This window comes from Giraffa tippelskirchi, chromosome 14 (genome assembly GCF_054371585.1).
Source record: "Giraffa tippelskirchi isolate mGirTip1 chromosome 14, T2T-mGirTip1v1.2.pri, whole genome shotgun sequence".
In the NCBI taxonomy this organism is placed as follows: domain Eukaryota; kingdom Metazoa; phylum Chordata; class Mammalia; order Artiodactyla; family Giraffidae; genus Giraffa; species Giraffa tippelskirchi.
Genome location: NC_137288.1, coordinates 59979565 through 60002739, shown reverse-complemented (window position 1 = coordinate 60002739; position 23175 = coordinate 59979565). Strand labels below are relative to the sequence as shown.

The window sequence follows — 23175 nt, the reverse complement described above, 5'->3', positions numbered from 1 at the left end:
ACCCAGTTAAATGGCCTGGGTTCTGACCCTTGGCAACTGTGTGAGATAATAAATATTTGCTGTTTCAAGTTCTAAGTTTTGGAATACTTTGTTATGCAGCAATGGATAACCAATACAAACATGCAGGCCAAGCTCCATTTCCAGCAAACAATCACTGGAAATGATAACTGGCAGAGGTCCCTAAAGCAGTCACACATACACAGCTATAAACACAGATGTGTGTATTCCACATACAGGTAGTAAGCCCTCATGTCTGAGAAGTTCTTGATATTTTACTGGCGTTTAGAGCATGCTACTATTTTTTTGATGAGACACAAGCCTCAGGTCAAGTCATGCCCTGGAGGCTCCACGTCTAGCAAGGAGGCCCAAACCAAGTCTCAACAAGTCAGCACACCCAAGGGGCCACCCACACACTTGTCTGGAAACTGGGTTCTACAGTGGCTCATGTTATGTGACTTCCAGAAAACGAACATCGAGGCAAAAAGGACGTTTGCTTAAAGTGGCATAGTTTCAGGCTTCTAGGAGCTAAAATTCCTGTCCTCACAAAATAACAACCCATGCACCCTCCCCGTGGGCTTCCCTGGTGGTTCAGACAGTAAAGAATCCACCTGCTAATGCAGGAGACCCAGGTTTGATGCCTGGTTTGGAAAGATCTCCTGAAGAAAGGAATGGCAACCCACTCCAGTATTCTTCCTGGAGGAGGAGCCTGGTGGGCTCTAGTCCATGGGGTCACAAAGAGTCAGACACGACAGAAGCAACTTAGCACACATGCTCGCACGCACGCATCCTCCCTACCTACACCTTCAGCCTCTACTGGATTCCCAGTGTGTCTCAAGCTGTCAGCACGAGGTCACTCTTAACTCTGGGTCATCACTGAAGGCTCTCGTGAAAATGCAAAGTGATCCGCCCTGGGTTAAGGCTGGACTGATTCCTGAAACTCCAGTTCAGAAGATGAAATGCAAAAGTGGTACATGCAGGTACACAAGGAGCGGCTGGAGAGTAGTAGGAAGTGGGTGAGGAGAGAGAGGGTTTTCCCCAATTGTGTGCAGAGTAATAAGCACCACAGTAAAAAGACAGACCTAGAACTTTGGCCAGGAAAGGGTGCCCAAGACAGAAACTGGGCGGTGAGTTGGATGGCTCTTTGGGAGGACGCTGGTCCTCCTGGGTCCCACTTAGAGAGGTCCTAATGATTACCTTCCTCACCCCACACTCCTGACCATGTGTGCCAACCTTCTGGATCATCAGGGCAAAGTCAGAAATCTGCCCTCTGCCCTGTGCCACCCCGCTCCGTGCTCAGCCTGTCTGAGCCACGCTGTGGCCCATGGTTCAGTGGCACCAGGTTTCCTGCTCAGGGTGACCATCTGCTCTCTGACGCAAGGAGCCAGTCTGCTGTGGCCGCTCAGGACGCCGGGCCAAACATGCACACAGCCCCATAGAGGTTTTTTTTTTTGTTCTTCCTAAAAACATTTCTCATCCTTGGGTGGACACATGTCTTTCCCAAGTTCAGTGTCAACCTCAACAAACAGAAAGCCTAAAACGGGATCCTCTGTCCACAGAATCCTCCCCTTAAGCTGAAAAGAGGCTGAAGACAAGTGAAGGGTAGCATATTCCCGAAGGAGGGGTGAGCGATGGATAAAGCTGGCTCGGGTGGTCACTGGGAGAGGTGACTTGGGAGACTCGCCTCCTGCCCACCAGTGAGCATCCTGCACGCTCCCCCACCCCCGCACCCACCCCATCCCTGAATCCCTCAGCTGCTGCACCTGTGCTCCAGGTGGGCCAGGGACCTCAGGTGTGGTGGGGAGAGCTCTTTCAGTCCGTGCCGGGGCCTGACACATGCCAGCAACGTGGGGGTAAGGTCAGGGAAGAGGATCAAGGCAGGATGAAAAAAGAGCTTGAACAGTGACAAGTGGGTGCCACGTAAGAAGGAGCCAGCAAGGCAGGTGAGGAAGGGCCCAGGTGGAGGGAGCCGCTGGGGGCAGACTGGAGAAGCTTCGGGGAACCGAGAGCAGACTGAGGTCGGGAAATGCAGAGAGTGGGGACCGCTCTTTAGGAGGAGGCAAGAGAGGGGTGGCGGGAGGTGGGGCAGGCCTGTCCTGGGGGGTGGACAGGTACGGCTGGTGCTGGCAGGGTGGGGTTCTGAAGGTCTGCTTGACCGAGGTTCAATAATTCCTCTAGAATAATTCCTCTGCAAACCTTGCAGTGTTAGTGTGCTAGTGACTGAAAGTTTTCAGCTCCCCCTAAGGTGCTAGTGGGAGAAGGCAATGGCACTCCACTCCAGTACTCTTGCCTGGAAAACCCCATGCATGGAGGAGCCTGGTAGGCTACAGTCCATGGGGTCGCTAAGAGTCGGAAACGACTAAGCGACTTCACTTTCACTTTTCCCTTTCATGCACTGGAGAAGGAAATGGCAGCCCACTCCAGTATTCTTGCCTGGAGTATCCCAGGGATGGGGGAGCCTGGTGGGCTGCCGTCTATGGGGTCGCACAGAGTCGGACACGACTGAAGCGCCTTAGCAGCAGCAGCAGCAAGGCGCTAGTGAGTCCACCTGTCCACCTACAAGCTGGAGCTACAGAACTCGCCACGGATGTGGGCTTGTCTGCTCCTGGTGCTCGGGCTGCTTGTCCAGGCCAAGTTAGAAAGAACTGGCAGCTCCATCAGTTCTGCATTCTGAAGGGCACCGAGATGCCTGCAGGTGCTGGGAGAGCTGGCGACAATGACACAAGCTGCCACCTCAGTGATGACGACTGGGCATGCCGGGGACACCTTGGTCTTAATCTCCCCCCCAACTCACCCCCGACTCAGGGGGAAGCTCAGCATAGCATCACCTCCAGGGACCCGCAGGCCTGTCTTCTGGAGTTATTTTAATTCTGTTCACTGATGTCTTGCCTAATTGAACCCCTGCATCACTTCTGGAAACCAGGACCTCCCAAAAATACTCCAAACCATAATAGAGGCCACCTTGGCTTCCCCCAAAAACACATGCATTGGAATAAATGGCTAAAATTAAATTACTGGGAAGACTCAGAAATAACTCTTGGAGCTCAGGGTAAATGCTGACCCAGGCAGGAAGGCTCCTTGGTATTTTTAAAACCTGTGCTCCCATCCCTGCTGGGAGCCTTGGGGACTGAAGGGCACCCTCTTGGCCTGGCCTGTCCTCCTGGGATTGGGTGGGGGGGTGCTGGTGGCCAGAGGAAGCTCTCCCCCCATCCCAGACTGCCCTCCCCTGAGAACTGCTCACTTTTCTGGAACTCACAGCACCCTTCCTCCAGCCTCTCAGCAGGTGGGGCTCCCGCAACCTGGGACATCTCTGGGCTATTACAGGAACTTCCTAAATCGGTCCACGTATGAATCATCTGGACCAGGGGAGGGAGCTACAGGAGTGACTAACCTGGAGCAGGGCGCAGAGGGCACAGGGTGGGCAACCTTGCCTGGTGGGTCTTGGTTGAAATCTCACCATTTGTTCCTTTCTTTGAATGATGCTAGAGCCCCCCATCCCTTAGCCCTTTTGAAAACAGTGGCCCCCAAGCTGCCTTTACCGCCCCAACACAGAGTTAATCAGGGGCTTAGTCAGGGGGTGAATGTTGGAGGTGGTGAGGGATCCAGGGGCGAGAATTCTCCAGCAGAGAACTGGTTAGGGGTCCAGCCTCTGAGCCAGGATGCTTGAGTTTGCAGCCTGGCTCAGCTACTTCCCCACTCTCTCTTTGGGAGAGTTGCTCCCCTTCTCTGTGCAAGCTAATTTCCTCATCTATAAAATGGAAATAAAACCAGTTATGTCCTTCCTAGGGTTGTTGGGAAGATTATACAAGCAGATATTTGCAAAGGGTTCAGCATGTCCCGAACACCGTGCCCGTTAAATCGCTGAGCGACTTCCGGGCAGGACTCGGGGTGGGCCAGGCTTGCCTGAACCAACGGGCTACACACCTCACCCTAGGGATAAGGTGGTCCCAGGCAGCATTCCATCTCGGGTAGCCGGAATGCTGGGACTATGGAGACTCAACCAGGCACGGCTGGGTGCCCAGTGTACAGACCTAGACCAAATTTGGTGCCCAAAAATGTACACAGGGGCAGTAGACATGGCCCAGATTTCTGGAACTTTCTAGAGAGGCTGAATGTGCTGGGTTAAAGATAAAAGGGGAGCGAGTTATTTGCACTGAAAGCCCCAACTGGCCTCTAGAGTGTCTCTGTCTTTCCAGCCCACAGAGAAGGAATGGAATATTCCTGGGAAGCGTTCTTTGTCATCTATAACCCTGGACTCTCCCCAATACATTTGAAAGTATTCGCTCCAAAAGTGTAAGAGAAGTGCCGTGGGCCACACAAAAATGGAAACCCAGACTCCACAACTGCTGGCCCAGTCTTCCTTCCTTCCCTGCACACGGCCCAGGATGGAGGGGTCCCAGGAGCAAATATCAGGAAGGAGGGGACTCATGCCTCGGTACTTAGAGCCGGCGTGGGGCTGGGGTCTCTTGTGTACCCCCATCACACCTCATCTACTGGCATCCGTGCAAGCTACAGTCAGTGTCTTTGGGGGCAAGAATAAGAACGAGCTTGGAGAGGGTCCCTATCACCTCAGATCCCCTGGCTGGCGAGGGATGAACTGGTCTAGAAGCCAAGTGAGCCTGACCAAGGCCCTCATACCCACCACGCAGGCTGCCCCGGGTGAAGGCTGTGCAGACTTGGCGCCAGACACCAGGGCACTTGAGGCGGAAGGAGTTGCCTGTGTCCCCCCACGCTAGCAAGGGAGAGAGGGCTGGGGTTAACATTTGTGAGCCAGCCCCAAATGTCCAGCATTTCAAAAAGAGGGAGACTGAGACCTCTAAGGAGCTGTAATTAAACCAATTCAGGTGGCTGGTTCCTGGTGTGCGTTCTACCCTCTGTCCCGGGCACAGACCCATTTATCTCTAGATGGTCACTGTCCTTGTCAGCATCCCTTCTGCTCTCTAAGCCTCTAGGCACGTGCCCTTGCCTCCTCTTCATCAGCCTCCTTGCCCCCAGGTCTCCCTTTTTTGTCCTCTAGGGTTTAAGGGGTCTGGATGAATCCTAATAGCTGGAAAAAGGAGCAGGGAACGAACAAGAAGGAGCAGTGTTCAGCTCCCCAGCAGTGGACCCAGACCGGAGGGCAGCAGGCCTGGCACTGGGAGCTCTGCCAAAATGCACGAGATGGCCACGCACAGACATGGGTCCTGGGCCCAGGAACTCGCTGGTCCTTCCCGGGGAGAAGGTCCCCAGGGACTGGCTTATTCTCCTACAAAGTGTGATGCTGAGGGCAGGTTCTGAGCACAGAGCACGTGCCAGGAAAGAGGGACAGGAAAGGGTGAGTCGTGAGCCAGCCCTCAGGGCCCTCTCGGCAGCCTGTTGTGCCAGCAGCGCCAGGAGAGACCGACATCGTCCAAAGGATGATCATCTGGCCATCGTGGTCTATACAAAGGCCTGGGTCTTCTCTCAGTGTAAACCAGGCCCCCGTGTCAATCAAACACAGACCTGGACATCTGGCTTCATGAAATGAGCTGCTCTTCTTTCCAAGAGAGCTTGGGGGTGGGCGTGGGGGAGGAGGAGAAGGAGCCTAAAAATAATTCCTATCTGACTCATTTTGCTTAGAATCTGACAGGGCTGCCTGCCAGGTGGGGGTTTGCCTGTCCCATTTTCTTATCTATCTTTAGCAGGGACTTAATGAGGGCAATTTCCTCGCTGCGATATAAAGACAAACTGCGGGCAATGGGAGTGTAATCCGTCTCGCTGTCCCCTGGGCTCCTGATGGCAGGATGACAATGATGGTCACTTCAGGGCTCAGCCGTCTGGAGGGCTTGAGGGACAGTGTCAGCCCAGGATGGGCAAATGAAGCAGTGGCTGCTTGTTGAGACCCAAGCCGGGTGACAGCCATGGAGGGAGTGGCTCCCACTCCCTGCTCTTCCCTTATCTCTGCTACCACCCCACGGACGGGATAAGCTACTCAGCCTAAAACCACATCACTCACAACACAGTCCTTTATCTTTAGCATCTCTCCACGCTTTTTTTTTTTTGATGCAGACCATTTTGACAGTCTGTTGAATCTGTGACAGCATTGCTTCTGTTTTTGATCTCCTGGCCACAAGGCAGGTGGCATCCTAGCTCACCAACCGGGGATTGAACCCGCATCCCCTGCCTTGAAAGGTGAAGTCTTAACCACTAGACCATCAGGGAAGTCCCTCTCCCACTGTTTTAAAGGGCTGCTGCTGCTGCTGCTAAGTCGCTTCAGTCGTGTCCGACTCTTGGCGACCCCATGGACTGTAGCCTATCAGGCTCCTCCGTCCATGGGATTTTCCAGGCAAGAGTACTGGAGTTTAAAGGGCTAGTACAGTCCATTCTCATCACTCATGGTAGTTAATGCTCTGCATAACTATATAACTAAACTGCACACATCAAACTAGCAACTACTGAACCACTGCTCCCAGGAGAAAGACAAGGCTAGGTTTCTGCGAGCCTCCGGTCACAACGTTTTTTCCAACTGATCAACACATAGCCCCGCGTTATGTGTGTTTTGGTTTAAAGACACCTTATTTACTATATATCGTTGATTCACTAACATTGAGCTCACCGCCAACAGCACTATAGCTCTGACTAGAAGGAAGCTCATCCAACTTAAGTACTTTCTCCAAAAGGCACATAACAGCCTCCCTGCATCTGAGACATTAGGCAGCACTGCAGCACTATGCTTGGGCACCATTTTAAACAGCAAATTCACCAACAAAAAGCACATCAGCGCGAAAAACAGAGCCTTAAGTAGATGTCAGAAAAGACACTTGTTTACAGTGTGAGAGCAGGAGCAAGAAGGCAGAGGTCTCCTGGTTCAACCTCAGCTGGGAATGTCAGGTGACTTGAGTGTTTTACCGCTCTGGGTGTATCCATGAATGACTGTGAAAGCACTGTATTGACTTAGTCACAAATAAGGAACTTTTAACAAGGAGGCAACTTGACAAATATAGAATCCATGAGTAATGAGGACTGACTGAATTTGCCAAGTGAGTGAAGTGAAGTCGCTTAGTCATGTCCGACTCTTTGCAACCCCATGGACTGTAGCCCACCAGGCTCCTCCGTCCATGGGATTTTCCAGGCAAGAATACTGGTGTGGGTTGCCATTTCCTTCTCCAGGAGATCTTCCCAATCCAGGGGTTGAACCCAGGTCTTCCGCACTGTAGGCAGATGCTTTACTGTCTGGGCTACCTTAATGACCCCTGTGAATGAGCTGATGGATGGATCCAGGACTCTGAACTGAATGGATTTCTGATCAGTCCCTGATGAGCAAGATCTGGGGCTCGGTCATCTTCGTAGATGAAGGAGTCCACAACTGCAGGAGAGAAGTGAGGGGCTAAAGGGAAAGGTAAGTTCCAGAAAACAACTGTGACTTAGAGCCAGGGTTTTAAAGGCAGCGCTGGCATCCTTCAGGGTCCCTGCTGGGAGTCCAGGCAAAGAGGAGGAGGGTGGGGTGGGTTCCAGAAGGGAATGAGGAAGCTCCCATAACCAGTGAGGGCATCAATGGGTGGGGAAGAGCCGTCAGAGTGTGTCAAGCAGTGGGCTTAACAAGCGTTAATGACAATTCTAAAATTAAACTTTTGTATTTAGAGTGAAAAGAAGGAGGCAAGCACGAGGCTGCTGACAGGGAGGATGATGTAAAATTAAGGGGGTCACTAAGAGAAAGGTTTGCCTTCTGTCAGAGAACACGTGCTGGATCAGGGAAGGTAGATCCAGCTAGAGCATCCTCAGTAAGATGCTGAGGGCCTCGGAGGAAATCGTGGGAGAGAGAGACAGGTACTCTGAATGTTCATCCTCTTGCCCAAGGGAGGGAGCTATATGGTCCAGAAAAAGGGAGCTCTCCACGTGAGGTCATAAAGGGCCCCTGACCACATGTCAGGAACAAAGCATTAGAGACTGCACCTAGACATACAGAGTTCCAGTTCTAAAAATCAGAAAAATATAGATACCATCTTTCCCAAAGAGATTCCCAAACAGATGATCCAGAAGAAAAGGTGTAATCATAATAGCTAGCACAGAGTCCCATAGAACAAGTCAGGGCCAGGCCAAATCTATGTCCTGTTTTGAAAGGGTTACTATTCTGACAGTCTGATTTCCCTGGTGGCTCAGATGGTAAAGAATCTGCCTGCAATGCAGAAGACCCATGTTCAAACCCTGGGTCAGGAAGATCCCCTGGAGAAGGGAATGGCAACCCACTCCAGTATTCTTGCCTGGAGAATTTCATGGACAGAGGAGCCTAGACAGCTATAGTCCATGGGGTTGCAGAGAGTCGGACACAACTGAGTGACTAACACACACACTAATACACACTACTCTGACACACTTGAAGAACCCTACAAACACCAAGATTCAGGGAGGGTTTACAGAGGCTTGCGCCGTCGCTCCATCCTGGGACCTCCCTAACCCACTAAAACACTTTTAAAAAGTTGAGATATAATTCACATGCCACAGAATCCCCCCTTTGGAATACATAGTCCAGGATTTTTAGTATCTTCCCAAAGTTGCATACCCATCGCCATCAATTCCAGATGTCCTGTTCATTTTTATCAGTGACCTAGATGATGTCACAGAGAGCTTGCAAAATCACATCTGATGGCTGACACTCATGCCGTCCCTGGGGGAAAGAGCCTGGCCCCCAGGGAGGGTCTGGGCACGTGGTGGCAGAGGAAGAGGGGGACGGATGAGACTAAAACTGGTTGTTGGAGGACCCCACGCCGCAGTCATGGTCAGTCACAGGACAGAGGCAGCATGAAGGGCTGGGGGCTCTGCTCACCCTGCTGCACCATCTGGGGACCCGGGAGAAGTGGTGTCTGACGTGGGACAGCTTCCCTCCCGCATCCCATCCAGCAGAGCATCTGATACCAGCTGGGACAACTGTGCCGTTCTTCCCTTCTTTTCAAATCCGCGTTGCGCGTGGAGTAAATGAACCGTTCTGAGATCTCACTTAATGAAACAAATTAATTGGAGAAAGGCTCTCCTGTCTCCCTGGCTGCATGGGCATCGCGCGAGGGACCGCTAATGCCTCCATTAGCTGCCCCGCTCTCACTGCTGGGAGGCTGGCTCTGGTGTCTGGGGGGACTGAGACTTCTGATAGTCTGGGCTGGGCCCTGTCCGAAGCCAGGAGCTCTTTTCCTTCTCAACTGTGGGTAGAGGCTGCTATGCGCTCCACCCCGTCTGGTTCTGTTTCTAGGGAGCTTTGTGAGGGTGGCTTGCGGGGGGCGGTGGGAATCCCCGCTCCTACATCTGTTTCACTAAGGCCTTCACAGTCCTCTCACCTTAAGGCCTCCCATCTCCCTTTCAAGTCCTCCTTGCGACTGAAGGCTAGTTCAATGCCCACCTCCTCCAGGAAGCATCCCGTAATTACCCCTGCTGGCCCCTTTCTTGGAACTTCCTCGAGGAATATGAGGATGCTACATAGTTATGGGCCGTGTTCTGGTGGCTTCCGGGGGCCCGCTGTGCAAGCTCTGCCTCAGGTCCTTGAGTGCAGGGGTTATGGCTGGGCTCTTGTCTGGCTTCTCCGGCGCACAGACTGAAGCCTGGAGCGCTGCTCTGTCAGTCCCAGCTGGAGAGTTCGAGAATGCTTCCCCGTGGTGCTGGCTGTGATGTGCGCCCAGGGCCGGGTTCAGGAACAATGCACACATCCCGGGCTGTTGGACGTGCCGTGATAGACAGTCCTCAGTGGTTGGCCCTACAAAAACTGGGGCCGAGAGCCGCCGGTTCAAGGTCAAGGCCGTCCCCATCCGATGACTAGAGCAGACACAGGGATACAAAGACCTGCCTGTTTTCTTCATCTGGGGACAACTCCATAGAGTGTCGCCCCAATTTCAGAACTCCTCGTAGAATCAGAACTCCCCACCCAGACCGCACTGCAGCTCACCGCCCCCTCTTGCCCCATCCGCTCCCTTTCCTTCCCTAAGGGCACTCCTTAGTCAGCATCCTGCCAGCTCATCTCCCTCCCAGACCCCGCTTCCCCGGGAACACAGGCCACAACCTTCATCCCTGGCCTCAGATGCCCATTTCTTCAGAAGGAGTGGGGGTAGGAGTTAGGTGGGGGGTGAAGGAAACCCCCTGGAGGGGAGACCTCACTCACGGTCAACACCAGCAGCGGGTCAGCGGCATGGCCAAGACTCCGCCCGCCAGTGTTTTCCCCCTGCTCCCTCCACCCTGCAGCCTGAGGGCAGGGAGCTCCGGGCAGGACATGAACCTCCATGGCCCCCCGCTTCCATCAGCAGGTGTCCGGCCCCGGTGGGGACACAGCACCCAGAGGCAGGCTGCTCTTTCAGGAACGCACGAAACACTCATTTAGCACATTCATATCGTGAGACGCATAATTCTGTCTGAAATCGGCAAACATCTTTAACTCGTTCCCCAAAATAAACAAGTGGTTACCAGTTGCCCGTATTTTGAGAACATTTTTAAAGGAGAAAACCTTTGAACCGTTCACAAGCTTAACCTTTTCCTTCTGCAAAATGAGGAAAAGACGCCCACGACTCAGTTTCAGACACCGAGGCCCTCGAAGCCACACACAGAATGTGGGTGCAGAGTCTGCAGATGGCTGCTCCTGGGGACCCCCTTCCCTGCCCCCCTGACAGTGGGGGCAGAGTTCTCAAAGTTGATTCCGAGAAGATAAACAATTGATCCCGGGTGCCCCACTCCTGGAGGGGTGCAAGGAAATCTCGCTGGGCTCACAAGCAAATCTGGCAACCGTGGGGATTTGGGACAGCCCCCCTTGTTCCCCTGGCCCCCCGCCTTGCCTTGGGAGACATCTGCAGTCCACTTCCACCTTACGATATTTTCTAAGTACCTCGGATCCCCCCAATCTGAAGAGTGGGCTGGTGCTAAGACCTTACAAGGATGAGCTTGGTTAAGCTTCCCAATTAGCGAACCCATTTTACAGAAGAAAGAGATAAAGTTTTCAAGGTATAAAGTAATTTGCCAAAATCATGGAGGTCGCGAGCAGAAGAGGTGGCATTCACGTCCCACATCTAATTCCAGGCCTTGTGCCTCAGACTTGAACAACTGGAGAAAAAAAGCAGTCAGGGCCCACTCAAGACCTCGAGGAGCCACGGGGAACTCGGATACAATCTAGACGTCTGTCAGGGTTAGGGCTCTAGAGCCCAATTTAGAAATTCCTGTTTCAGGCTTTGGGGTGAAACACAGATCCCCCAGTATCCACGACCTGCCTGGCTGCCAGGTGATTGCAGCTCTCAAACACCAAGCCCAGCTACTCTGCAGTCAGATAACGGTTATGTACTGAACTTTTACAAACATGACTCACTGCCTGCAATGACTGAGGATAACTGGTATAAGCTTTGGGAGGCCACAGATCCCCACAGAGCCTCAGAGACAGCAGGGGATGGAGCCGACCACCTCGCTTCATGTGATACTGCAGCCACCACCCCACCCCACCCCAGTTCCGCCTCCACCAGCTCCCTGCTCTTGGTCTTTCCTAGATCACAGGTCCACTGGAGGCTGTGGAGTCAAAAGGGCTGAGAATTGCAGTCAGCACAGGTGAGTTCAGCTCGGCCACTTCTTAGCTAAACAACCTTGGCTAGTGTCCCTGGCCTCAGTTATTCCATCTGTTAAAAGGGAAAACAGTGCCTTCTCTCCCTTGCAGCAAAAGGGGAGAGATCAGAGGCCTGACAGACAGATGCTGGCTGTGCCTTTGGCCACCAAACCTGATTCCAGTCACCTCCCACTCTGCCACCCAAGGAACACAACCCTCTTTCAGTGTGGCTGACGCACCATGACGAGGAAGGTTAACCTACAAAAGAGTTAACCATCAAGGTCAAGAATACAGGTTTGGGGCTCAGTAAGGCCTCAATTATCCATCAACAGCTGGAAGGTTAGAGTTGACCAGATGATATTCTGTCCCTCAAACATCAGAATCCCTTGCTCCACCAAGAAGGGATCGGAAGGCCCCTGGTGCTGGCTGCCTCCTTTCGGACAGTGAGGTTCCGGAACTATCTGGCTGCCTGCTCTTCTCCTGAAAGTCCCCACCGCCTGGGGAGGCCATGGTGGCTGAGCATTGTCCTGCACTGTATTCCAGATTGCGAATACAGGTGGGGCCCCGCCTGGTGCTCAGCATGGGCTCAGTGCGCGTCTGCTGCCCTGAATGTCAGAGTCTGAGCCCCTGATGGTCAGGATGTTTGTTCCTTGAGCCCGTCTGTGGTCCAGAGGAACACTCTCTCCGTTCACTTCAGCTGATTTCCTCCGGTTCAGAGTCCAGGAGAGGTGGGGCGGACGCTCCTCAGCACTCGGTATAAATCTTTCAAGAGTTTACTGGCATGAACGTTCTTTCCCTGCAGCCTCCTCTCCCCTGGCTCCGGCCGGGGAGCCTCTCCTCACAGGACATACTTTCCATCCCTTTAATCATCTTTATTGCCTTGCTTTGGACCCTGTCCCGGGTCCACATCCTTTGCGAGGTGTGCTGACCTCACTGGGCATTTGTTAACACAAGCGCGGCTCAGCGGAAGGCCGGCTTCCCGCTGCCCGTATGTCACGCTCCTCTTCCTACGTTCCTGGGCCACGCTGCTGCTTTGCAGAGGCCTGCACTGTCCAGGGGCTTGGGCTGAGAAGGGTGACCTGGCCCCCGAGCGGAGGTGTGGCTGACGTGGATGCAGACAGCAGCCCGCCCCTGCCTGGGCCCAGTGGGCGACTTCTCCTGCGGAAGCTCGGGGACTCCCTGAAGCTCCACACACATTCTGGGGGCCAGGAGGCAGGGGAGGAGTGACACGGAGCCTCTGCCCTTCCTGACACCTCCTCACTCCTCATGTGAACCCCACTTTTCCTTTGGGGGGGTGCTCCCTACCTCTTCCCTCTGTGGGGAACCCAGAAACCAGGAATTAGCTGCACGGCAAAAAGGCAGCATGTAGAGAACAATGACCACACTCTGGTCAGGCCAGGAACAGGCTGGGTCCAATCTCCCTGCTTCAAGTGCCCAGTGGGTCTGTGTTCTAAGCCCGGACTGCCTGCCTCCCAGCTGGCTGAACACTCACCGTCCTCTGGGAATGTTTCCGTCCCACTAAATCCACCAGCCACCTGATGACATTCCCAGGGACTGGTCATCCATCCACCCTGAGTTGTGGCCAACACCCAGCACCCCTTGTTCAAGGCCCACATGTGTGCGTGTGTGTAGTGTGTGTGTGCATGTGTGTAGGGCGAGGGGTGGGGGGCAATCAGGGACTTGAGCAGCCCTTGCTTTCAAGAAGCTGCACAAGAAGAGGCATTTTTAGTTCTCTGAGCAAGCAAGCTGGCTGGGCTGTTTCTTGGCTCTCTGAGAACAGTCTCTGTTCAGTAAAGGTAAAACCACAAGCTACCGCCTTTATCTAAGAAGAAATCCCCTGTAAAGGAGAATCTCGTTTTAACTCTTCAAGCAGAGCCTTTCCCCTTCCCTCCCTCCCTTCCTTCCTTCCCTCTTTGTCTTCATCCTCCCTCATTTTCATCCAGAAATCATTTACGCACGTTCAAACAAATGAAAAACACCCCAACCCTGCTTTTGCACAAGTGGCCACATACGAAAGAAATGGTCTGCACCTGAACTTTTCCATTCGAAATACACTCTGAAGACCTTTCCTTGTTAGAGAGCCTTTAAGGAAACAAAGGTTCAGCCTCCCAGAGGCCCAGCCTCAGTTGTTTGCTCCTATCCAGAGCTACCCCAGGTGCTTTTTCTGGCCCCTTGCTGTTACCCAGTTCTCTGCATCCCAGGGGAGATCCCAGTTTCTGCCTTAGTTTAAGAGAGCACTCCCCCCATACACACACCCCAGGGCATTCGAGAGAAGCCGCGTGTGCAACTGCTGATCTGTGTGTCGCTGTCACAGCCCAGCCCAGCACAGGCCAGGGATGGGGCAGAGGAGAGACAGAGAGTCCTAGAACTGTGAGCTCCAGAGCCTCCTGGAGGCCATGTGTCAAAACACAAGCCGGCAGGTCAGAGTCCCCCGAGGACTGCTACTGTGGCTGCCTGGTCAGTGCAAAGAGCTTTTCTCTTCCTCCACTCCAAAACCTGCCCTGGACTCCTGCAAGGAGGCAAACCTGGGGCCACCCGAGAGAAGGGCGGCCCCCCCACCCCGTAACCAACACCACTGCAGCCACGTGACCTCTTATTGTTATCGGCTAGTGACCAGGAAAAGCAAAACGCAGGCCAGGAGCGCAGCTCCACAAGGGCCGGCAGAGGCGAAGAAAACCCGAAGCTGGGAATCGAGAGTCTCCTACCTTCGGTCATTTCTCCTCCTCCGGAACAGCTTCTTCGTGTGCGCGATCTCCACCTCATGGGGCATCGGGTGGTAGCCCTGTGTGGTTGGGGGAGGAAAAGGGGCATCAGTAAATCTGAAAGAGAGCAAAGAACTTCTGGGTCTGAACTAACCTACAACAACATCTACAACAACAAAACGATATCAAGAGTTTGGAAAGGCTAGGCTCTGACCGCCAAATTCAGATTGAAAAATGGAGAATGTTCAAGTCCACGCATTTCCCACCAGGTGATGAGGCTGGAATCATAGAACCAAAGAACAGTGGGGTCCCTAGACTTTGTCAAATCCAGTCATTCAAATGAGAACACTCAGGTCAGGAGAGATGGATGAGGGGGTGCAAGGGGTGGCAGAGAATTAGCAAGAGAATCAGATCCTGGAATCGGATGATGGACAAGCTAACCCTCTAGCATCAGGCCTCCCAACACCAGGGGAATGTGACTATCTTCTCTGAGCTGTGGAGAGGATCAAGGAGATGCATCCTCCTTGCAAACTCTGAGCCTCACGCAGACGGAATGTGCTAGGACCCAATTTTCTCCTCATCCTAGTCCAGGAGGCCTCGTGCAATTTTTTTTTTTTTTTTTTTACCATCCTTGTTACTTATACTCCTGGGGTGTATTTAGGGGAAACATGCAAATAGCTAATGTCTTTTTAAATGTTAAACTGTGGAAAATTCTAAGGTTGGTCTTTTGCATATTGTCATCATGATAGCAACTACGTATATGTATGTTTACATCAAGGTTGGAGAGACATGTTAGTCGCTCAGTTGTGTCCGACTCTTTACAACCCCATGGACTGTAGCCCTCCAGGCTCCTCTGTCCATGGGATTTTCCAGGCAAGAATACTGCAGTGGGTTGTCATTCCCTTCTCCGGGCCATCTTCCCGACCCAGGGATCGAACCTGGGTCTCCTGCATTGCAAGTGGATTCTTTACCACCTGAGCCACCAATGCATTTACATCGAGGCTGGAGAGAAACCCTTTCCTTACCATGCAGGGCTGATGGAGTAAAATGTCAGGAAGCAGGCAGCAGGCAGCATTATTTGCAGAAGGCGGGCTGATAGCCAGCTCTTTTCTTATCGCTCCCCTCTCCCCAGGAAAGTGTGTTCTCGTAGGACATGGGAGAGCACTGTCCTTCTATTATGGTCTGGCTGGGACAGGGTGGGAGGGCTTGAGGGTAGCTAAGGCTGGCGGTCTGCGGGGAGGCGGTGGGCTGGCTTGGACCTGGGACATCCGGGCACAGGTCGTGATGCAGAGTGCACAGCCTGAGCGTGGTCCCCATGCCACCCACAGGGCCCTGGGTGTGCACGGGGTCAGAGGGTGTGACAGGCCCAGTGTGCTGGAGAGGGCTCAGGGAGAGTCCAGTGAGCCCTTAGCTGCACTTTATAGACAAGGAGACTGAGGCCCAGACCCTCAATGGGGACGGCGCATGCCGCCCTCTGGATTCAAGCTCCACAGTGGAGGGTCCCGGTGGGCTGCCTTCTCTGGGCTTTGCCCCCGACCACAGGGCTGATTAGCCTTGGACACTGATAACCCCGTCAGCCTCGAGGTGCTTCCTGGAGCAGGAATGAGGCCACTGGGAGGACAACAGGCTCAGGAGTTACACAGGGACCCTGGCTCTCAGACGCTGGCCCTAAGACTCCTATTGAGTCCAGGGAGGGAATGGCACATTTCAAAATTTATTTAATTTACATTATTTATATTGTCGGTCCCTCCCTCACAGCCTGTCTCTCGCTTCCAACAATTGGGCCGAGAAGGCATGAATGAATTCCAGCTCGGGCAGCCACAATGGGCCCCTGCGACCTGAGGATGTGCTTTGTTTAATGGTTTTCTCAAAGGATATTATTTGCTTTCTTTAATACAAAACACAAACAAGGAAAAACACCAAGTCTTCCCCTCTCATTTCCCCTCTCCCACCCTGACCCAGCTCCGGGCTGGCCCCTTCCCTCCCTCCCAGCCTCAGGTCACCGCAGGAACACATTGGGTGTGCCCGTGCAGACAATGGCAGGAAGCCGAGGCTCCCTCTCAAGCCGGAGGCCTGGACGGGGAACTGAGCCCTGAGGCCGGGCCGAGGGAGCTGTCGGGACACTTGGCCTTCCATGAGCTCACAAGGTGCTCGCCTCAACCGCCCAGGCTCCAGAGTCCTGGGCTCTGACCTGCAGCCTCGCCTCCCCACTCCCCATGGCTGCAGCAGAGGGGAGCTGCCCTGGTGACCCAGACTCATGGAGTTCCAGCTCTCTGCCAGGACTCAGTGTGGCCCAGGGGGCACGCAGGACCACTTGGGGCTTCTAACAAAGCTACTGCTCTGACTTCTGTGTCCTTCCATTGCCTCCAAATCACTAATATGTATCTTCAGTTTAGTTCAGTCACTCAGTCGTGTCCGATTCTTTGCAACCCCATGGACTGCAGCACACCAGGCTTCCCTGTCCATCACCAACTCCTGCAGCTTACTCAAACTTGTCCACTGAGTTGGTGATGCCATCCAATCATCTCATTCTCTGTTGTCCCCTTCTCCTCCCGCCTTCAATCTTTCCCAGCATCTATATAAAATGTCAGAGTAGTTAAAAGTCTGGGCTCTGGAGCCACACTTCCTCTTGACGGCTATGTGACTTTGAACAGGTGACCTAACCTCTATGTGCCTCAGTTTCCACACCTGTGAAATGGAGATAATAATAGCATCAGCCTCCTAGGTCCATCTGAGGGTTAACTGTGTTGATAAACATGTAAAGAATGTAGAACAGTGCCTGGTATGCAGCAAACCTCAGTAAGTACCTCTGGTATTGTCACTGCCATCATCGTCATCACAATTTCTCCCATCGTGCTGACCCTCTATGCTCAGGGCTGAGCTGAGTGCACCAGGACAAGCAAGGCTGCCCTGGTTCCTATTCTCAGGCCTGCAGTCCTGGCAGAGAGAGCCCAGAGGAGGCAGTTTATGAGGGAAGAGGGTGAAGGAAGCTCAGGTTAGGGAAGATGGAGGGAATTAGCAGAGTGTGTGGGGACCAGGCCCTGTGCTAGGAAAGGGTGGAGGAATTCTGCCTGTGTTCTCTTTGGTCAAAGGCTGGTGGATCCCAGTGGGAGACCAGAAATCAGTTGAACAAAGTGACAAAGGTGACAGAACAAAGCATTTTACTTCTGAGGTCTTCCTTCCCCAGGAGCACCCCAAGGCCACTGCTATAGAGGCCTGGTCCCACCCACAAGGCCACCTGGGCCCCAGCCTACTGGCACCATGGTGAATAAATGAGTGAATGCCTGGGGCACCTGTGTAGAGCTTTCAGACCGTCCTGTATAAAACGGGGTGCACTGAATTTATACAGGCTTCACTGGAGGACCTACTTCAATCAGCCCCTTTGTTCTGCAGATTCAAGCTGGTGGGGGTACCACGTGACACACACAACTCAATATGCTGCCCACTACCCCCAAAACAAGGGCATCTGGATGTCAAAGAGAGGCAAACATGAAGCCAAAAGAGGAAGAAGGAGGAAGACCACGAGCTTAGTCATGACCTGCCATCAGATTAGCTGCTGACCCAGGCCAGCCCAAGTTCTTTAAAGCCACTGGTGAGAGATGAGGCTGGTATGTGAATGTTCAACGCAGCAGTATTCCTAACAGCGAAAAACGGAAACAAATCAAATGTCCATTAACTGACGGCTGCATAAATATGTGGTGGCTCCATACAATGGAATATTACACGGCCATAAAAAGGAAGAAGCTCTGATACAGCCTGCAGCATGGATGAATCTTGAGAACATCATGCTCAGGGAAAGAAGCTAATCATCAAAACCCCCCATATAGTTCAATTTCGTTTTTATGAAATGTCCGGAATTGGCAAACATGCAGAGACAGCAAGTAAGTGAGTAGCTGCCAGGGGCTGGGCAGAGGCAGATGGGGAGTGACTGCCAGTGGGCTCCAGGTTTCCTTGGGGGGTAATGAAACATTCTGGAATCGGGACAGTTGTAAAACCTCATGAACATACTAACAACCATTCACTCATAGTATTTTGAAGGGTGAATTCTATGGCATGTGAACTATATCCTAATTTTTAAAAGGTGGAGAAAATTTTCCAGGTAGAGGGAATAGCAAGTGTTTAAAAGAGAAAGATCCAGCCACAGTGAAAAATGCCCCCCTGCCCCCTTCAATTACTTTCCAGGAAGCAGCTGCCCTAAAACACAGTTCTACAAAAGGGCTGCAAAGGGCGGTATGTTCAGGACAGGGCATCCAGTGACAGGAAGGACTAGTAAGGAACTTGGAGAGGAGCATGAATTGGTATCCCCAGGCCTGGCCAAGGACGACGGGGCTCTGGCTTTAGACCAGAGATCCCTCTCTGCTTTTCAGATATTAATAAAATGTACCCCTTGAGTGGAGAATGGGAAATTTATCAGGCCAGAATGACCATTTAAGAGTATACAGTAGTCTCTGTTCTATTTCTTTACTCAACAAATCCTTCTATCCCATGCTCTGAGAGAGCCCCAGGTGGACATCAGTCCAGGTATGAGCACCACCCCCACCCCTGCAAATGAAGAAGAGCCCCACCAGCCTCCGGATTACCAGCTGGTTTGTGAGTTTGGTCAGACAGTCAGGTGGGCCTCTGCAGCGTCTCCCGGGACCACCCGGGCCCCCTGCTCTCCTCCACCTCTCCGCATGAGAACCCTTCTCCCTGAGCTCTCAGACCTGGCTGCAGTTCCCCTCTGCCTAACGTCTGACCACTTTCAATAACTAAGTGGGCCTGGGAGACAAGCAGATTATATAAACCAAGCCTCTCCAGGGAGGGAGGGAAGATAATACTCCTTCCACGTGCAGCTCAGGCAGAGGACACGTGAAACACACACCACACACACACACCACACACACACACCACACACACACACACACACACACACACACACACACTCCCATCCCAGAGGTCAGCACTGGCCTAGGATGTGGCATTGTGGGTACCATGCTACTACTAGGGTTGCAGAAACCCGTTATGTAAAATCCGCCCATCATGGGGCAGGCTGAGGCTAATACCTCACAACCTGGGACAGCAGGTATTTCTAGGGGATTAAAGGCAGGAGCAGTGGAGCCGCTGACCCCAGACTGGGAGTACAGGGGCCTTGCCCTCAGACGGCAGCTATAAACAAGCATCTTGGGTCCGAGGGTTCGAGTTTGGGAGGGAGGGTCATGCAAGCATGCTGAGCAAGCCAACACGTGTGATGGGTGGAACCGAGACCAGCTGACTCTGTGATACGAGTGATGTACGTCCACCCAGCCACAGCTCCCCTCCTCCATGCCCCACACTCTCCACCTACCCACCCATCTACCTACCCACTCATCCACCCACCCACCCAACCTACCCACCCACCTACCAATCCATCCACCCACCCTACAAAAAATATTGTTGTTTTAGACACCGCAGATACATTAGTGAAAAAGCAGTAGGCAAAATGCTTGTTCTTACAGAGCACACCTTCTAATGACAGGAGAGAGAGGACAAAGAAGTAAATAGATAATATGATCAATGATGGAAAATCCTGTGGAGCAGAACAAGGCGGGAAAAGGGGATGAGGGCCGCAGGGGTGGGGGTGGTCAGGGGAGATGCCTCTGTCATTTGCCAACTAGCCATCAGTCCATCTGTCCATCTGGCCATTGTTGGTTCTTCCTCACCCAAGCAACTCTGAAGGCCAACCACGTGCCAGGCACATCAGAGGGGAAATACCAGAAGCAGGAGCCCCAGTCCCAGCCCTGGGAGCTCGGGGGAGCAAAGACGCGCAGGCCGACGCGGGCAGGGACGTCTCTGGCAGCCGTGAGGGAGGAGCGGGCAGCTCTGCCTGGGGCAGGGGCAGGGAGGCCTTCACCCGGGGCGCTCCCTGAGCTGAGTGCTAATGGGTGGACAGGCGCATGATGGAAGAGGAGAAGGTACCTTAGGACCTCAGCCTGTGGGCCAACAGTACCCGCAGCACAGGTGGGGTGTCTAGAGACGAGCCGGCACCACGGGATGGGGAGGTGACACCCGGTGCCACCTGTATCGTCCCCTTCACCCCTACGGCGGGCAGAATCGGATGCCCCCAAAAGACCAGGTGGAGTCCTCACCTGGGTATTGACCTTTTTTGGAAAACAGGGTCTTCACAGATAGGATGGAGTTAGGATGAGGTCATTCTAAAGATTAGGGTGGGCCCTAAACCCAATGACTGGTGTCCTTACAAGAAGGAATTTAGACACTGAGACACAGGCCATGTGAAAATGGGGGTAATGTTTGGAGGGGCGCAGCTTCGAGCCGAAAAAAGGGTGAGGATTGCTGGCAGCTGCTTGAAGCCAGGAGAGGCAAGAGACTATTCTTCCCTGAGCCTTCCAAGGGGGAAGAAGGTGGGGTGGCCCTCCTGACACCCTGACTCCAGACTTCTAGTCTCCAGAACTGTGAGACTGCAAATGTCTGTTGCTTTCAGCCACCCAGCTGATGGTCCTGTGTTTCTGCAGCCCTAGAGAACGAATCCACCCAGGCCTTCTGTCCCGATCCTACACAGCCACCCTGGCAGGTGTCCACAGCTCAGGGCCTGCCCAACAGCCTCCCCTCCGGCACCCTCAGCATCCCCAGGTTCTCCTTTGAGATCCTGTTTGACACGGGAGGCCCCTGAGTCCATCCAATTCTCCCTGGTGAGCAAGAGCTACTGACCCCACGCTATGCTATTCTAGAAACTTCACGGGCTATTCCCATGTTGAGATGCCAGGCTCCGCGCCAGAGACTTTCAGTTCGGAGGGGTCTTCCAGCCCCCTATCAAACCAACAGCTCAATCTGCTGCCCAGGTCTCCGTCTTCACAATGATCCCGATCTCTTTGCAATGAGAGATGCAAAATTCCTACAGGGCAGGCAGCATGTGACCTGGCTCTGGGACATGCTTCCTGGGCTGGTCCCACCCTCCAGTTAGTTCACCTGGAGGGACCAGGAGACAGGAGGGAGCAGGGGAGACACCTTGAGTGCAGGAGACCAGAGGCTGGAAGTTCTGTTGCTCCCCAGCCACCTGGTGGTGCCCTGGACCTGGATCCCTGACTGGGCGGCTGCCAGATGAGCCCCCCAATCCTAAACCTTACCCCCCAGGTAAGTTCAAAGGGCGAGGGCCCATCTGGTTCTTGGACCACCGTGCACGAAGCCCCAGAAGGGTTCCGGGCTCAGGTAGGTGTTAACTAAGTACCTGTTGAAGAAGAGAAGGAAAGTGGGTGGGAGCCTCATGCTGGCTGAGCCTCTACTGAGCAAGGTCTCTGGACAGAAGTGGTGGTGCAAACGGAGCTCCGGGCTCTGGCGGGAACCACACAGCACACCTCTCTACCTCTCGGACCCCGAGGCGGGGCTACGGGGCAGTGTCTCACCCGGGGCACACCCACTTCACCCCCGCTGCACCCGTGACCTCTGAGACGACCTGACCACGGCTCCATCGACAGGCCCCCATCCCCCACCTCTCCGGGGGAGCTCGCCCTGCCCCTCTCTCCACTCTCCACGGGATGGTGGGTGCAGGCCCCCGGTCACTGCTCCGCCTGGTTCCCCTTCAGTCTTGTGGGATGAGATTTCGAAGGGCCACACAGAGCTCAGTCCCATGGCCAGAAGTTTCACAGAACTCCAGGCCCACTTTCTCCTCAAGGGAGATTTTCCTGATATTCCCGTGACCTGTGACCTCTGACCACTAACCCCTCCCCCACCCCCGGACCTGGGTCTGATAGAAATCATTCAGACCTATTCTCACGGATCTGCTGTCTCTCTTACACACCAGCTCTTTGCAAAGGGAAAGGGCATAATAAAAGACAAGAGAGCCTCTTTCTGATGTGTGAAGACCCCCCACCACTGACTGTGGTTGACCTGGACAGGCCTTCAGGGGGAGCTGGTGCAGCTGGGACATGCCGGGGTTGGAAAGGAAGGTTGAGGATCCCGGCCCAGGCCACGTGGTGGCGGGAGGCCCCAAGTGCAGCACTATTCAAAGCCATCCTCAAGGTGACTCCAGCCAGAAATACATGCAGGATCACAGGACTCCACTGCCAGGACACGTGGAACTTGGTTCTTTTCCACACATTGGTTGCCTTTCCTAGCACACCACACAGTGTCCTGACAGGTAAACCCTGTGGCCCCAAGTCCGCCCTCTCCCAACACCTGCCCACTTGGTTATCTAGCTCTCTCGGATAACCGAGTCTCCATCCTGGCCTCTTGGAAACCACGGCCCCCTCCTCTTCTTCCAAGGTTGAGTATCGGTCGTACCTGTCATTCCCAAGAATGCTTTGAAACGCCTGGAAACTAACGGCTTCCTCCTCTCCAGAAAATTCCAGATGATCTGGAGTGGAGGGTGTCATGGACAGTGACCCAGAAGAACTGGATGTTGGTTCTACTGCATCCACTGGGTGAGCCCAGGGAGCTGGAGCCCCACAGAGGCAGGACAGACTCAGGCCAAGCCAGCTGGGCTCTGCAGGTCCTCCGTCTCCAGCCCAACGTGGGGAGACATCCCGAAGGCAAACAGTACAAAGGAAATGGAGCACTTGGCAACTTAAGGGGCCATAAAAATACCAAGTACAGCTCCCTTGACAATGAGTTTGTCTCAGTAGTGGAGCCTTCCTCTTGCTGGGGTCATGTTTTTTTCATAGCTTCTAAGAAGCTATCCTACCAAGCTCCACGTGGGCAGGATGTGTGGGTCACGTCCAAGCTGAAACAAACAGGTAATGTTTCTAAAATTCCTGGAATCTCCAGGCTGCACGGCTATTCAGAGCAGCTGACCTGTTTCAGAAAAAAAGGTGGGGGTCGGGCAAGCTAACTTGTGTCTCAATTCGTGATCTTCTAATTTTTCTGTTAATTTATTTGTTTTAATCAGCAGAGACCCTTTTAAGAACAATACCCCAGCTGGAGTCCCAATATGAAAACACAGAAGAAGGTCAACAGGGCAGAGGTGCAGAGATTGCCTCTGAGCAATCAACA

At 53.4% G+C, this 23175-nt stretch overlaps 1 protein-coding gene across 9 annotated transcripts in view; it reads right to left on the bottom strand.

Moving 5' to 3' along the window:
- The window catches only part of CTIF (cap binding complex dependent translation initiation factor), a 314944-nt gene that overhangs the window by 134138 nt on the left and 157631 nt on the right, over window positions 1–23175 (bottom strand). For all 9 annotated transcript variants that reach the window (XR_014075152.1, XR_014075153.1, XM_081563483.1 and 6 more), the window contains one exon: window positions 14218–14294. Coding sequence is in view for 7 of the 9 variants with exons in the window: in XM_081563483.1 (XP_081419609.1) it covers window positions 14218–14294 (77 nt within the window). In the remaining 2 variants the exon portion in view is untranslated. The remainder of the gene's footprint in view (window positions 1–14217; window positions 14295–23175) is intronic.